The sequence below is a fragment of the Pristiophorus japonicus genome, chromosome 30 (assembly GCF_044704955.1).
Source record: "Pristiophorus japonicus isolate sPriJap1 chromosome 30, sPriJap1.hap1, whole genome shotgun sequence".
NCBI lineage: Eukaryota > Metazoa > Chordata > Chondrichthyes > Pristiophoridae > Pristiophorus > Pristiophorus japonicus.
Window position 1 is genome coordinate 6,644,666 of NC_092006.1, and position 13,096 is coordinate 6,657,761.

The 13,096-nt window shown below is 55.3% G+C and overlaps 1 protein-coding gene across 1 annotated transcript in view; it reads right to left on the minus strand.

The window, feature by feature from the left end:
* Positions 1-4,204: 4,204 nt before the first annotated feature.
* Positions 4,205-13,096, minus strand: part of prune (prune exopolyphosphatase) — a 28,390-nt gene continuing 19,498 nt past the window's right edge. The window contains exons 6-8 of the mRNA XM_070868594.1: positions 11,184-11,278; positions 8,883-9,041; positions 4,205-4,873 (exon numbers count right to left, since the gene is read on the minus strand). Of these exons, the coding sequence (XP_070724695.1) occupies positions 4,478-4,873; positions 8,883-9,041; positions 11,184-11,278 (650 nt within the window). The 3' untranslated portion in view covers positions 4,205-4,477. The remainder of the gene's footprint in view (positions 4,874-8,882; positions 9,042-11,183; positions 11,279-13,096) is intronic.

Here is a 13,096-nt window from a genome sequence, read left to right on the forward strand (position 1 = left end):
TTGAAACTTAGAAAATAGGTGCAGGAGTAGGCCATTCGAGCCTGCACCATCATTCAATAAGATCATTGCTGATCATTCACCTCAGTACACTTTTCCTGCTTTCTCTCCATACCCCTTGATCCCTTTAGCCATATCTAACTCCCTCTTGAATATATCCAATGATTACACCAATTAGGGTTGTAGTCTCTGGAATTAAGGGGTGATTTGATTGACGTTTTCAAGATATTTCGGGGAATTGTTAGGGTAGAGAGAAATTTATTTCCACATGGTTGGGGTGTAACGTATGTACCTGTGAGTATGCTCACAGGTTAGATGATCAGTTGATACGTCCGAGCTAGGGTGTCCCTGGAGTTGGAGCACGGTGTCCAGTGGTACCCTCGCGGCCTTCCGCGAGAGGTGGGCACCGGAGGGACTGGAGTGCATCATCACCCGCCCCCGGCAACCAAATTTTAATTTGATTTGTTTTACGTCCAAAATTTAATTTGTTTAATGTCTCAGTTCTAGTGCGCCTTTAATAAAGGGGGCATTTGATTTACAGGTACAACTAAAATAATTGTAGAGCTGTTGAGTGGGAAATGGCTTAGCCAGTCACGTGATGTTCACAAGACTCAATAAAACCCCGGTCAGTTGGGTTCGGGGGATCCACGACGGGGCAGGTGGTTGTGAGCCTGGTGGATGAACTGGTAATGTGTCGTGTGATTGTTAAACCTTTGCTCATAAACCAAGTTTGTAATAGCAATGTGTTGCTATGAATTCTTCAGCAAAGAACCCATGAAGGAGGAAGTACGTTTTTGCTATCGAGGGAGTGCAGCGAAGGTTCACCAGACTGATTCCCGGGATGGCAGGACTGACATATGAGCAGAGACTGGATCGACTAGGCTTATATTCACTGGAATTTAGAAGAATGAGAGGGGATCTCATAGAAACATATAAAATTCTGACAGGACTGGACAGGTTAGATGCAGGAAGAATGTTCCCAATGTTGGGGAAGTCCAGAACCAGGGATCACAGTCTAAGAATAAGGGGTAAGCCATTTAGGACCGAGATGAGGAGAAACTTCTTCACTCAAAGAGAGTTGTGAACCTGTGGAATTCTCTACCATAGAAAGTTGTTGAGGCCAGTTCGTTAGATATATTCAAAAGGGAGTTAGATGTGGCCCTTACGGCTAAAGGGATCAAGGGGTATGGAGAGAAAGCAGGAATGATCAGCCATGTTCAAATTGAATGGTGGTGCAGGCTCGAAGAGCTTGCTCCTGCACCTATTTTCTATGTTTCTAGTACATTACAGGGAAGTCTAGGACGAGGGGGACACAGTCTAAAAATTAGAGCCAGACTTTCAGGAGTGAAATTAGGAAACACGTCTACACACAAAGGGTGGGGTAGAGGTTTGGAACTCTCTTCCGCAAACGGCAATCGATGCTGGGGCTCAAGTATTAATTTTAAATCGGAGATTGATAGATTTTTGTTAACCAAAGGTATCAAGGGATATGGGCCAAAGGCAGGTGGATGGAGTTAGGTCACAGATCAGCCACGATTCACTGAATGGCGGAACAGGCTCGAGGGGCTGAATGTCCTCCTCCTGTTCCTATGCTCACCATCACCTTCTCAAGGGGCAATTAGGGATTGGTAATAAATGCCGGCCTTGCCAGTGATGCCCACATCCCGGGAATGAATTAAAAAAAAAAAAATGTGCATGTGAACATTGGGGGAAAAGGGGATCGGGCTTGGCATGCGGTTCACTCCATAGTCGAATAGCCTGAGGGTTGCACGTGCTGTAGGATTGCGTGGAAGAGTGGGGATTGATCCCAGCATCAGGAAGCCTGGGGGGATGGTGGTGATGGGTGTGAGGGAAAGAGAGATGGGGGGGGGGGGGGGGAAAGAGAGATGGGGGGGGGGAAAGAGAGAGATGGGGGGGGAAAGAGAGAGATGGGGGGGGAGAGAGAGATGGGGGGGGGGGAGAGAGAGATAGAAAGAGAGATGGGGGGGGAGAGAGAGATGGGGGGGGGGAGAGAGAGATGGGGGGGGGAGAGAGAGATGGGGGGGGGGAGAGAGATGGGGAGGGGGGGGGGAGAGAGAGATGGGGGGGGGAGAGAGAGATGGGGGGGGAGAGAGAGATGGGGGGGGGAGAGAGAGATGGGGGGGAGAGAGAGATGGGGGGGAGAGAGAGATGGGGGGGGAGAGAGAGATGGGGGGGGAGAGAGAGATGGGGGGGGAGAGAGAGATGGGGGGGGAGAGAGAGATGGGGGGGGAGAGAGAGATGGGGGGGGAGAGAGAGATGGGGGGGGAGAGAGAGATGGGGGGGGGAGAGAGAGATGGGGGGGAGAGAGAGATGGGGGGGGGGAGAGAGAGATGGGGGGGGGAGAGAGAGATGGGGGGGGGGAGAGAGAGATGGGGGGGGGAGAGAGAGATGGGGGGGGGGGGAGAGAGAGATGGGGGGGGGAGAGAGAGAGATGGGGGGGGGAGAGAGAGATGGGGGGGGGAGAGAGAGATGGGGGGGGGAGAGAGAGAGATGGGGGGGAGAGAGAGATGGGGGGGGAGAGAGAGATGGGGGGGGGGGAAAGAGAGAGATGGGGGGGGAGAGAGAGATGGGGGGGGAGAGAGAGATGGGGGGGGGAGAGAGAGATGGGGGGGGAGAGAGAGATGGGGGGGGAGAGAGAGATGGGGGGGGAGAGAGAGATGGGGGGGGGAAGAGAGAGATGGGGGGGGGAAGAGAGAGATGGGGGGGGGAGAGAGAGATGGGGGGGGAGAGAGAGATGGGGGGGGAGAGAGAGATGGGGGGGGGAGAGAGAGATGGGGGGGGAGAGAGAGATGGGGGGGGAGAGAGAGATGGGGGGGGGAAGAGAGAGATGGGGGGGGGAGAGAGAGATGGGGGGGGGAGAGAGAGATGGGGGGGGGAGAGAGAGATGGGGGGGGGAGAGAGAGATGGGGGGGAGAGAGAGAGATGGGGGGGAGAGAGAGAGATGGGGGGGGAGAGAGAGAGATGGGGGGGGAGAGAGAGATGGGGGGGAAAGAGAGATGGGGGGGGAAAGAGAGATGGGGGGGGAAAGAGAGATGGGGGGGGAAAGAGAGATGGGGGGGGAAAGAGAGATGGGGGGGGGAAAGAGAGATGGGGGGGAAAGAGAGATGGGGGGGGAAGAGAGATGGGGGGAAAGAGAGATGGGGGGGGAAAGAGAGATGGGGGGGAAAGAGAGATGGGGGGGAAGAGAGATGGGGGGGAAAGAGAGATGGAGGGGAAGAGAGATGGGGGGGAAAGAGAGATGGGGGGGGAAAGAGAGATGGGGGGGAAAGAGAGATGGGGGGGGAAAGAGAGATGGGGGGGGAAAGAGAGATGGGGGGGAAAAGAGAGATGGGGGGGAAAAGAGAGATGGGGGGGAAAAGAGAGATGGGGGGAAAAGAGAGATGGGGGGGAAAGAGAGATGGGGGGGAAAAGAGAGATGGGGGGGAAAGAGAGATGGGGGGGAAAAGAGAGATGGGGGGAAAAGAGAGATGGGGGGGGAAAGAGAGATGGGGGGGGAAAGAGAGATGGGGGGGGGAAAGAGAGATGGGGGGGGAAAGAGAGATGGGGGGGGAAAGAGAGATGGGGGGGGAAAGAGAGATGGGGGGGGGAAAGAGAGATGGGGGGGGAAAGAGAGATGGGGGGGAAAGAGAGATGGGGGGGAAAGAGAGATGGGGGGGAAAGAGAGATGGGGGGGAAAGAGAGATGGGGGGGGAAAGAGAGATGGGGGGGGAAAGAGAGATGGGAGGGAAAGAGAGATGGGGGGGGAAAGAGAGATGGGGGGGAAAGAGAGATGGGGGGGGAAGAGAGATGGGGGGGGAAAGAGAGATGGGGGGGAAAGAGAGATGGGGGGGGAAAGAGAGATGGGGGGGGAAAGAGAGATGGGGGGGAAAGAGAGATGGGGGGGGAAAGAGAGATGGGGGGGGAAAGAGAGATGGGGGGGGAAAGAGAGATGGGGGGGGAAAGAGAGATGGGGGGGGAGAGCGAGATGGGGGGGAGAGAGAGATGGGGGGAGAGAGAGATGGGGGGGGAAAGAGAGATGGGGGGGGAAAAGGAGATGGGGAAGAGAGAGATGGCGGGGGAAGAGAGAGATGGCGGAGAGATGAGAGGGGGGAAGAGAGAGATGGCGGGGGGAAGAGAGAGAGGGGGGGGGGGGGGGGGGGGGAAGAGAGATGGCGGGGGGGGGGGGGAAGAGAGATGGCGGGGGGGGGGGGGGAAAGAGAGAGATGGAGATGTGGGGGAGCAGCGCCATGGGGATAAATGTGGACCTCCCACACTCTCGGTGGTGGGAAACGGACCCAAGAGGCCTCCGCGGGAGCGAGGCCGAGAAAGTTGCTGTTTGGGACACTGGCTCCTGGCTCAAGGGTCGGTGACAGCGACTGGTTTAGACGGCCTCGTCCCCCTCCCCCGCTCTCCCCCCGTTAGCAACAACAACTAAAAAAGGACACGGGGGTCAGTTCGTCCACTGGTCGAGTCCCCCAGGCTAGCGGCGGCCGAACGAGGCCGGGCCCTCGGCGGCCATTTTGCTGAACTTCTCCAAAATGTCCTCCGGCGTCAGCCTGGGCAGGCCGCCGTCCAGCGGGCTGCCCTCCACCAGGCTGTTCATGGGGGTGGGGGGCAGCTGGGGGGCATCGTCGTCGTGGCAGGGGTCCTCGGCGCAGCCCGCCCGCCCCTCATCGTCGTCCCAGGCCCGGCAGTTGTGCCCGGACTCCGGCTGCCCCGCCTCGCGGGCCGCCAGTAAGGCCGCGACAATCGGCAGCACCTTCTTGCGGGACGCCAGCTGGTTACCCTGGTGGTAGGCGTCGATTTCCGGGCAGGGGCTGTACATCGGGGCCAGCCTCAGCGACGGCACCTCCACATCCTCCAACCCGCGGCTCACCTGCAATCACAGAATCAGAGAGGCCATTCTGCCCATTTACTAGCTGCAACCCAGGACTAGCCCCCTTTCCCCCCCCAGTCCCGCAACTCCCGATGCGTCCGCTATTTATCTGCTAATGCGTCTGCTATTTATCTGCTAATGCGTCTATCCGTCGTGTGTGTTTATCACGCGTGCCCAGACACGAGACTCCCAAAGCAAGCGCTCTACTCGGAACTCCTTCACGGCAAGCGAGCCAAAGGTGGGCAGAGGAAACGTTACAAGGGACACCCTCAAAGCCTCCCTGATAAAGTGCAACATCCCCACCGACACCTGGGAGTCCCTGGGCCAAAGACCAGTCCGCCCTAAGTGGAGGAAGTGCATCCGGGAGGGCGCTGAGCACCTCGAGTCTCGTCGCCGAGAGTGTTCAGAAACCAAGCGCAGGCAGAGGAAGGAGCGTGCGGCAAACCAGTCCCACCCTCCCCTTCCCTCAACCACTGTCTGTCCCACCTGTGACAGGGACTGTGGCTCTCGGATTGGACTGTTCAGCCACCTAAGGACTCATTCTAAGAGTGGAAGCAAGTCTTTCTCGATTCCGAGGTACTGCCTATGATTGATTATCCAGCTTCCCCTTAAATGCATCGATACTATTCACCTCAACCATTCCCTGTGGCAGCGAGTTCCACATTTTCACCACTCTGGCTGAGGCGGTTTCTCCCGAATTCCCGACTGGATTTACTAATGACTGTCTTATATTGATTGCCCCCTAATTCTGGTCTCCCTTGCAAGTGGAAACATCTCGATATCCCATTCCCGTTTGAAAGTCACTATTCAATCTGCTTCCACTGCTCTTCCAGCAACAACTCGCTGCGTTAAAAAAAAAACATTCTCCTCCGCTCCCCCTCTGGTTCTTTTCCCAATTACCTTAAATGTGTGTCCTCTGGTTAAGAATCGAAGAAATAGGAGCGGGAGTAGGCCATTTGGCCCCTCGAGCCTGCTCCGCCATTCAGTAAGATCACGGCTGATCTTCTAGCCTCAACTCCACTTCCCTGCACTATCCCCATATCCCTTGATTCCCTTAATATCCAAAAATCTATCGGTCTCTGCCTTGAATATACTCAACGACTGAGCCTCCATAGAAGGTAGAGAATTGCAAAGATTCACCACCCTCTGAGTGAAGAAATTTCTCCTCGTCTCAGTCCTAAATGGCCGACCCCTTATCCTGAGACTGTGTGACCCCTGGTTCTAGACTCCCCAGCCCGAGGGAAACATCCTCCCTGCATCTACCCTGTCAGGACCTGTAAGAATTGTGTATGTTTCAATGAGATCACCTCTCATTCTTCTAAACTCTAGAGAATATCGGCCTAGTCTACTCAATCTCTCCTCATAGGACAATCCCCCCATCCCAGGAATCACAGGAATCAGTCTGGTGAACCTTCGTTGCACTCTCTCAATGGTAAGTATATCCTTCCTTAGGTAAGGAGACCAGAACTGTGTACACAATACTCCGGGTGTGGTCTCACCAGGGGCCGATATAAGACGTCTTTACTCTTATCCTCCTGCCTGTTTCTCCTTATCTACTCTCCCTAAACCCTCGATTAAGTCTCCACCTTAACCTTCTCTGCTCTAAGTAGAACAACCCCAGCTTCTCCAGTCTCTCCACATCACTGAAGTCGCTCATCCCTGGGACCATCCTGGTAAATCTCCTCCGCACCCTCTCCAAGGCCTTGACATCCTTCATAAAGTGTGCGGTGCCCAGAATTGGACACAATACTCCAGCTGGGGCAGAACCAGTGATTTATAAAGGTTTAACATAAGTTCCTTCCTTTTCTGATTGATTCCTGGGATGGCAGGACTGCCGTATGAGGAGAGATTGGGTCGACTGGGCCTGTATTCACTGGAGTTTAGAAGAATGAGAGAGGATCTCATTGAAAGGTATAAAATTCTGACGGGGTTGGACAGACTGGATGCGGGGAGGATGTTTCCCCCGGGGCTGGGAAGTCTAGAACAAGGGGTCACAGTCTCAGGATACGGGGTAGGAAATTTAGGAGCGAGATGAGGAGAAATGTTTTCACTCAGAGGGAGGTGAACCTGTGGAATTCTCTACCACAGAAGGCTGTGGAGGCCAAGTCACTGAATATATTTAAGAGGCAGATAGATAGATTTCTAGACACAAAAGGCATCAAGGGGTATGGGGAGAAAGCGGGAATATGGTGTTGAGATAGAGGATCAGCCATGATCATATTGAATGGCGGAGCAGGCTCGAAGGGCCGAATGGCCGACTCCTGCTCCTAGTTTCTATGTTTTGTACTCTATTTATAAAGCCCAGGATTCTGCATGGTTTTTAACAAAATAAAAGAACAGCCTTCAAAGATTTGTGTATGTGAACCCTCAGATTGTAATACAACAATATATATATCAATCAGCAATGTTCCCGTTAAGCTCCATGGCCACACAGCGCTCTGCAGCTCCTGGCTTTTAAACAGGAACAACCACGTGTGTTCGTACTTTGAAAGGACGACTTACAGAAGACACATCAAGTCGCTGGAGATATATCACCAACGATGTCTCCGCAAGATCCTGCAAATCCCCTGGGAGGACAGACGCACCAACATCAGCGTCCTTGCCCAGGCTAGCATCCCCAGCATTGAAGCACTGACCACACTCAATCAGCTCTGCTGGGCGGGCCACATTGTCCGCATGCCAGACAAGAGGCTCCCAAAGCAAGCGCTCTACTCGGAGCTTCTTCATGGCAAACGAGCCAAAGGTGGGCAGCGGAAACGTCACAAGGACACCCTCAAAGCCTCCCTGGTGAAGTGCGACATCACCACTGACGCCTGGGAGTCCCTGGCCGAGGTGGAAAAAGTGCATCCGGGAGGGGGTTGATCTCTTCGAATCTCAACGCTGCGAGCGTGAAGAGGTCAGGCGCAGGCAGCGGAAGGAGCGTGCAGCAAATCAGTCCCACCCCCCTTCCCCCGACGATTATCTGTCCCACCTGTGACAGAGACTGTGGCTCTCGTGTTGGGGCTGTTCAGCCACCAAAGAACTCACTTTGGGAGTGGAAGCAGGTCTTCCTCGATTCCGAGGGACTGCTTATGTATGAATGAATGAATGAATGAATACTTTGAAAGAGCTGCACAGTGCTGACGGCAGGTACAGCAGGAGCGGTGAGGTCGGGGCGAAGGAGCGACGAGAGTTCGTAGGGGGGGCGTGATCGGGGCCCAGGAGAGGCGAGGGCCCAGGGGCAGCACGGGCCCAGCCCACACTGCGATGTGTGTGTGCACTAGGTCCGTGCAGCAGAGCTGGTCTCCAGTCGTCCTGGTTAACCCTTGCCACTGGACCAAGACCTCGCTCTGTCAAGCCCGTGTTGTAGCTTGTGTGCAACGGTCACCCCACGTTAAAAAAATCCACGCACAGGCATCTTCCACCCTTCAGGATGTAGTTCGGGACCTGGAATATCAGGTCCTTCATTGAAACACCTGTGAACTCATCCTTTTTTGGCGTGGAAGCAAGTCATCCTCGTTTCGAAGGACTGCCTATGATTATGGTGAATATCCAGAATAGTTCCAGAGTTGTCGCAGTTTATCAGGGAGGCTTTGAGGGTGTCGTTGTAACGTTTCCGCTGCCCACCTTTGGCTCGTTTGCTGTGGACGAGTTCCAAGTAGAGCGCTTGCTTTGGGAGTCTCGTGTCTGGCATGCGAACTACATGGCCTGCCCACATGGTACATGAATATAACAATATATTAATCAAAACACGTGGTCAGTAACGTTCCCTTTAAGCTCCGGGGCCATGAGGGACTCTGCAGCTCCCATGCAGGCGGCTCACCAGCTTTTAAAGGGGAACAAGCGGGCGTGAGCCGTACTGTGAGTGGGCCGCGCAACACCCCCAAACTGGCTCTGGACCTTCAACCAGGTGGGGTGGGGGAGGCTCTCCGAATCTTGCCGTACGTCTTATGTCCCCACAGTAGAGCCGAGACAGACCGCCCGGTGTTCCAATCCCCTTCCCCCACCGACGCGCGCTCTCAAAACGTACCAACTCTCTCAGGTCGCCGCGCGGACTGTAGACGGCCAGCTGCCGGAACGGCTCGTTCTTCTGGCTGAAGGAGATGGTCATGGCGATCAGAACGCCGTAGCCCCTCGCCCGGCAGAATTCCTCAAACTCCTGCTTCAAGCGAGGCCGCGCCAGCAATTCCTGCGGGAAAGGGGGGGAGGGGTCAAGGGTCAGGTCACCTCGATTGGGCCACGGCGGCGGGGCACAGCCAGATGTGCGCCACGAGCCACGGCTATCCGACCACGGAGTGCATCGCATTCCAAGCCCCTATCCCATTCTCCCACCCACCCCCCAAAACGCTCACTTGCAATTCTAAAAAAAATTCAGTCCTGGGAGGTGGGTGTCGCTGATAGGGCCGGCCTTTACTGCCCATCCTTAATTCCTCCTTCAGAAGGTGGTGGTGAGCATAGGAACAGGAGGAGGCCATTCAGCCCCCTCGAGCCTGTCCCGCTAGTCAATCAGATCGCTACTGATCCTGTGTCTTAACTCCATCCACCCACCTTGCTCCATATCCCTTAATATCCTACAAATTTCTATCAAGCTCAAATTTTCAATTGACCCCCGGCCGCAACAGCTTTTTGAGGGAGAGCGTTCCAGATTCCCGCTCCTCTTTGTGTGAAGAAGGGATTCCGGACATCACCCCTGAACGGCCTGGCTCTAATTTTAAGGTTAGGCCCCCATGTTCTGGACTCCCGCTCCCTCCCCTCCCCACACCAGAGGAAATAGTTTCCTCTATCTACCATATCAAATACTTCAATCATCTTAAACATCTCGATTAGATCTCCCCTTAATCTTCTGTTCTCGCCCGAGGAAATACAAGCCCAGCCCGTAGAGAAAAACTTTCATTTATGGAGCGTTTTTCACTACCCAAGGACGTCCCAAAGCGTTTTATTAAGTGCAGCCACGGTTGCAATGTGGAAAATGCAAGCGGCCCTCATGATCTAACCCTTTAAGCCCCCGGGATCATTGTGGTGAATCTGCGTTGCGCCCCCTCCAAAGCCAGTATAGCCTTCCGGAGGTTTACGCACATTGCCAGCTTGAGACGCAGTATGGAACAGCAGAAAAAAGAAAACTGATTTCAAACTCCGATGGGCTAAATGCTCTTTTGTGTTTGAAGAAATCAGGCATGTGTCAGCTGTGACTCAGTGGGTCATACCTCTGAGTCAGAGGTTCGTGGGTTCAAGTCCCAGCTCCAGGGACTTGAACACAAAATCCAAGCGGACACTCCTAGTGCAGTACTGAGGGAGCGCCGTTCTACGCTGTTGGAAGGGCAGTGCTGAGGGAGCGCCGTACTGCGCTGTCGGAGGGGCAGTGCTGAGGGAGCGCCGCACTGCGCTGTCGGAGGGGCAGTACTGAGGGAGTGCCGCACTGCGCTGTCGGAGGGGCAGTACCGAGGGAGTGCCGCACTGCGCTGTCGGAGGGGCAGTACCGAGGGAGCGCCGCGCTGCGCTGTCGGAGGGGCCTTGCTGAGGGAGTGCCACACTGCGCTGTCTGAGGGGCAGTACCGAGGGAGTGCCGCACTGCGCTGTCGGAGGGGCAGTGCTGAGGGAACGTCGCTCTGCGCTGTCGGAGGGGCAGTGCTGAGGGAGTGCCACACTGCGTGTCTGAGGGGCAGTACCGAGGGAGTGCCACACTGCGCTGTCGGAGGATCAGTACTGAGGGAGCGCCGCACTGCGCTGTCGGAGGGGCAGTACTGAGGAAGTGCCGCACTGTCGGAGGGGCAGCAGTGAGGGAGCGCCGCACTGTCGGAGGGGCAGCACTGAGGGAGCGCCGCACTGTCGGAGGGGCAGCACTGAGGGAGCGCCGCACTGTCGGAGGGGCAGCACTGAGGGAGCGCCGCACTGTCGGAGGGGCAGCACTGAGGGAGCGCCGCACTGTCGGAGGGGCAGCACTGAGGGAGCGCCGCACTGTCGGAGGTGCCGTCTTTCGGATGAGATATTAAGCCGAGGCCATTTCTGCCCTCTCAGCTGGACGAGAAAGATCCCATGGGCACTATATCGAAGAAGAGCAGGGGGAGTTCTCCCCGGTGTCCTGGGACCAATATTTATCCCTCAAATCAACATCACTAAAACAGATGATCTGGGTCATTATCACATTGCCGTTTGATCTTATGTATGTATCAATGTAAGATCACATTGATCTTACTGTGCGTAATTTGAGCTGCCGCGTTTCCTACATTACAACAGTGACTACACTCCAAAAGTACTTCATTGGCCGTAAAGTGCTTTGGGACGTCCTGGGGTTGATAAAGGTGCTGTAGACAGATCCATCAAACGTTCCTACCTCAAGCTTCATGTAGACGGCACTGATAGCCAAGCGAAGCTCCCCGCTTGACACAACCTTCAAGTCTTTCCTGAGCATTTGCTCGGTGGTCAGCCCTGGACAGAACAAAGCGATTTATAATGATGGGACAGAATTTCGCTCCCTCCTGCACCCCCCTCGACAATCTTTATTTGCTCTCAAATAGGTGTCAGCTGCGGCTCAGTAGGTAGCACCCTCTCTCTCGCCTCGGAGGCAGGAGGTTGTGGGTTCGAGTCCCACCCCAGGGACCCGAGCACATAAACCCACGCCGACACTCCAGTCTTAACACAGGGCACAGATTGACGATAATCGGCGATGGAACCAGAGGGGGAAGATGAGGAGAGCGTTTTTACGTAGCGAGTTGGCGTGATCTGGAACGCGCTGCCTGAAAGGGCGGTGGGAGCAGATTCAATGGTGGCTTTCAAACGGGGAATTTGAAAAGGAAATGTTTGCAGGGCTGCGGGGGAAGTGAGAAGGGGAGAGGAGTGTGCGCTCTGGCTCAGCGAGTAGCCCTCCTGTCTTCTTTCTTGCCGGTGATCAGGATCACGGCGTCTCGGAGATCCCCCAGCGCGCTCTCCTCCCTCCAGACAAGAGATGAGGTCATGGACTCGGGCCAAGAGTACTTCTCCGCCATGCTTTATTGCTTCGGCGGGGATTCCATCTGCTCTGGAAGCCTTGTTGTTTTTCAGCTGTCAGATGGCCTTTTCCAACCCACGTCGGGCTTTGGATTGTGCCAGGCGATGGTAGGCAGCATGCTGTGGGATGGAGTCAAGGACACTCGCGTCAAAGACAGCGTCTCGGTTAAGGAGGTCTTCGAAGTGCTCCTTCCAGCGGGCAATGACTGCCTCCCTGTCCTTGATAAACACCTCTCTGTTCTTAGCTCTCAGTGGGAGTCTTGCGTTAGGATGGGAAATTCCCAAGCTTAAAAAGCCAGCCCGGGAGCTCTCCGCGAGGCGGCTGGGGGAGGGTTGGGGAGAATGTTTTTTTTTTAAAAAGCCACAAAAAACATGCCCAAAACATCGCAAAAAAAAAATTAAAAGTTAAAAACAATCACGCTTGCCCGAGGCGGACATTACTCAACCCCTCCGCTGTCGGTATCGTTGCACTGCCCGATTTCCCAGGCGGTCAGCGCAGGACGCGGACGGGAATCAAAACTCGCGCCGGTGTCACAACTGGGGGGCGCTGCACGCCAGGCGCAGCTCTCCGCACCGTTGCTAAACCGGACCCCGAGGATCGCTGCCGGGGCGCTGGAGGCTGGCCGCGCGCCCACAACACCTGACCACCGCCACTGAACCAGGGCGTAAAACGCAGCCGAAAAATCCAACTGTCCCTGGAGCGAGACTCGAACCCACGACCGTCTGACTCGGAGGCGAGAGTGCTGCCCACTGAGCCACGGCTGACAAGAGGAAAATAACCGATGCTTCGGGGGGGGATCTTGTGACACCGCACCTGGAGTATTGTGCGCCGTTTGGGTCTCCTTACCCAAGGAAGGATGTACTTGCCATAGAGGGAGTGCAGCGAAGGTTCACCAGACTGATTCCTGGGATGGCAGGACTGTCGTATGAGGGTCGACTGGGCCTGTATTCACTAGCGTTTAGAAGAATGAGAGGGGATCTCCTTGAAATGTATAAAATTCTGACGGGGTTGGACAGACTGGATGCGGGGAGGATGTTTCCCCGGGGCTGGGAAGTCTCGAACGAGGGGGTCACAGTCTCAGGATACGGGGTAGGAAATTTAGGACCGAGATGAGGAGAAATGTTTTCACTCAGAGGGTGGTGAACCTGTGGAATTCTCTACCACAGAAGGCTGTGGAGGCCAAGTCACTGAATATATTTAAGAGGGAGATGGATAGATTTCTAGACACAAAAAGTATCAAGGGGTATGGGGAGAGAGCG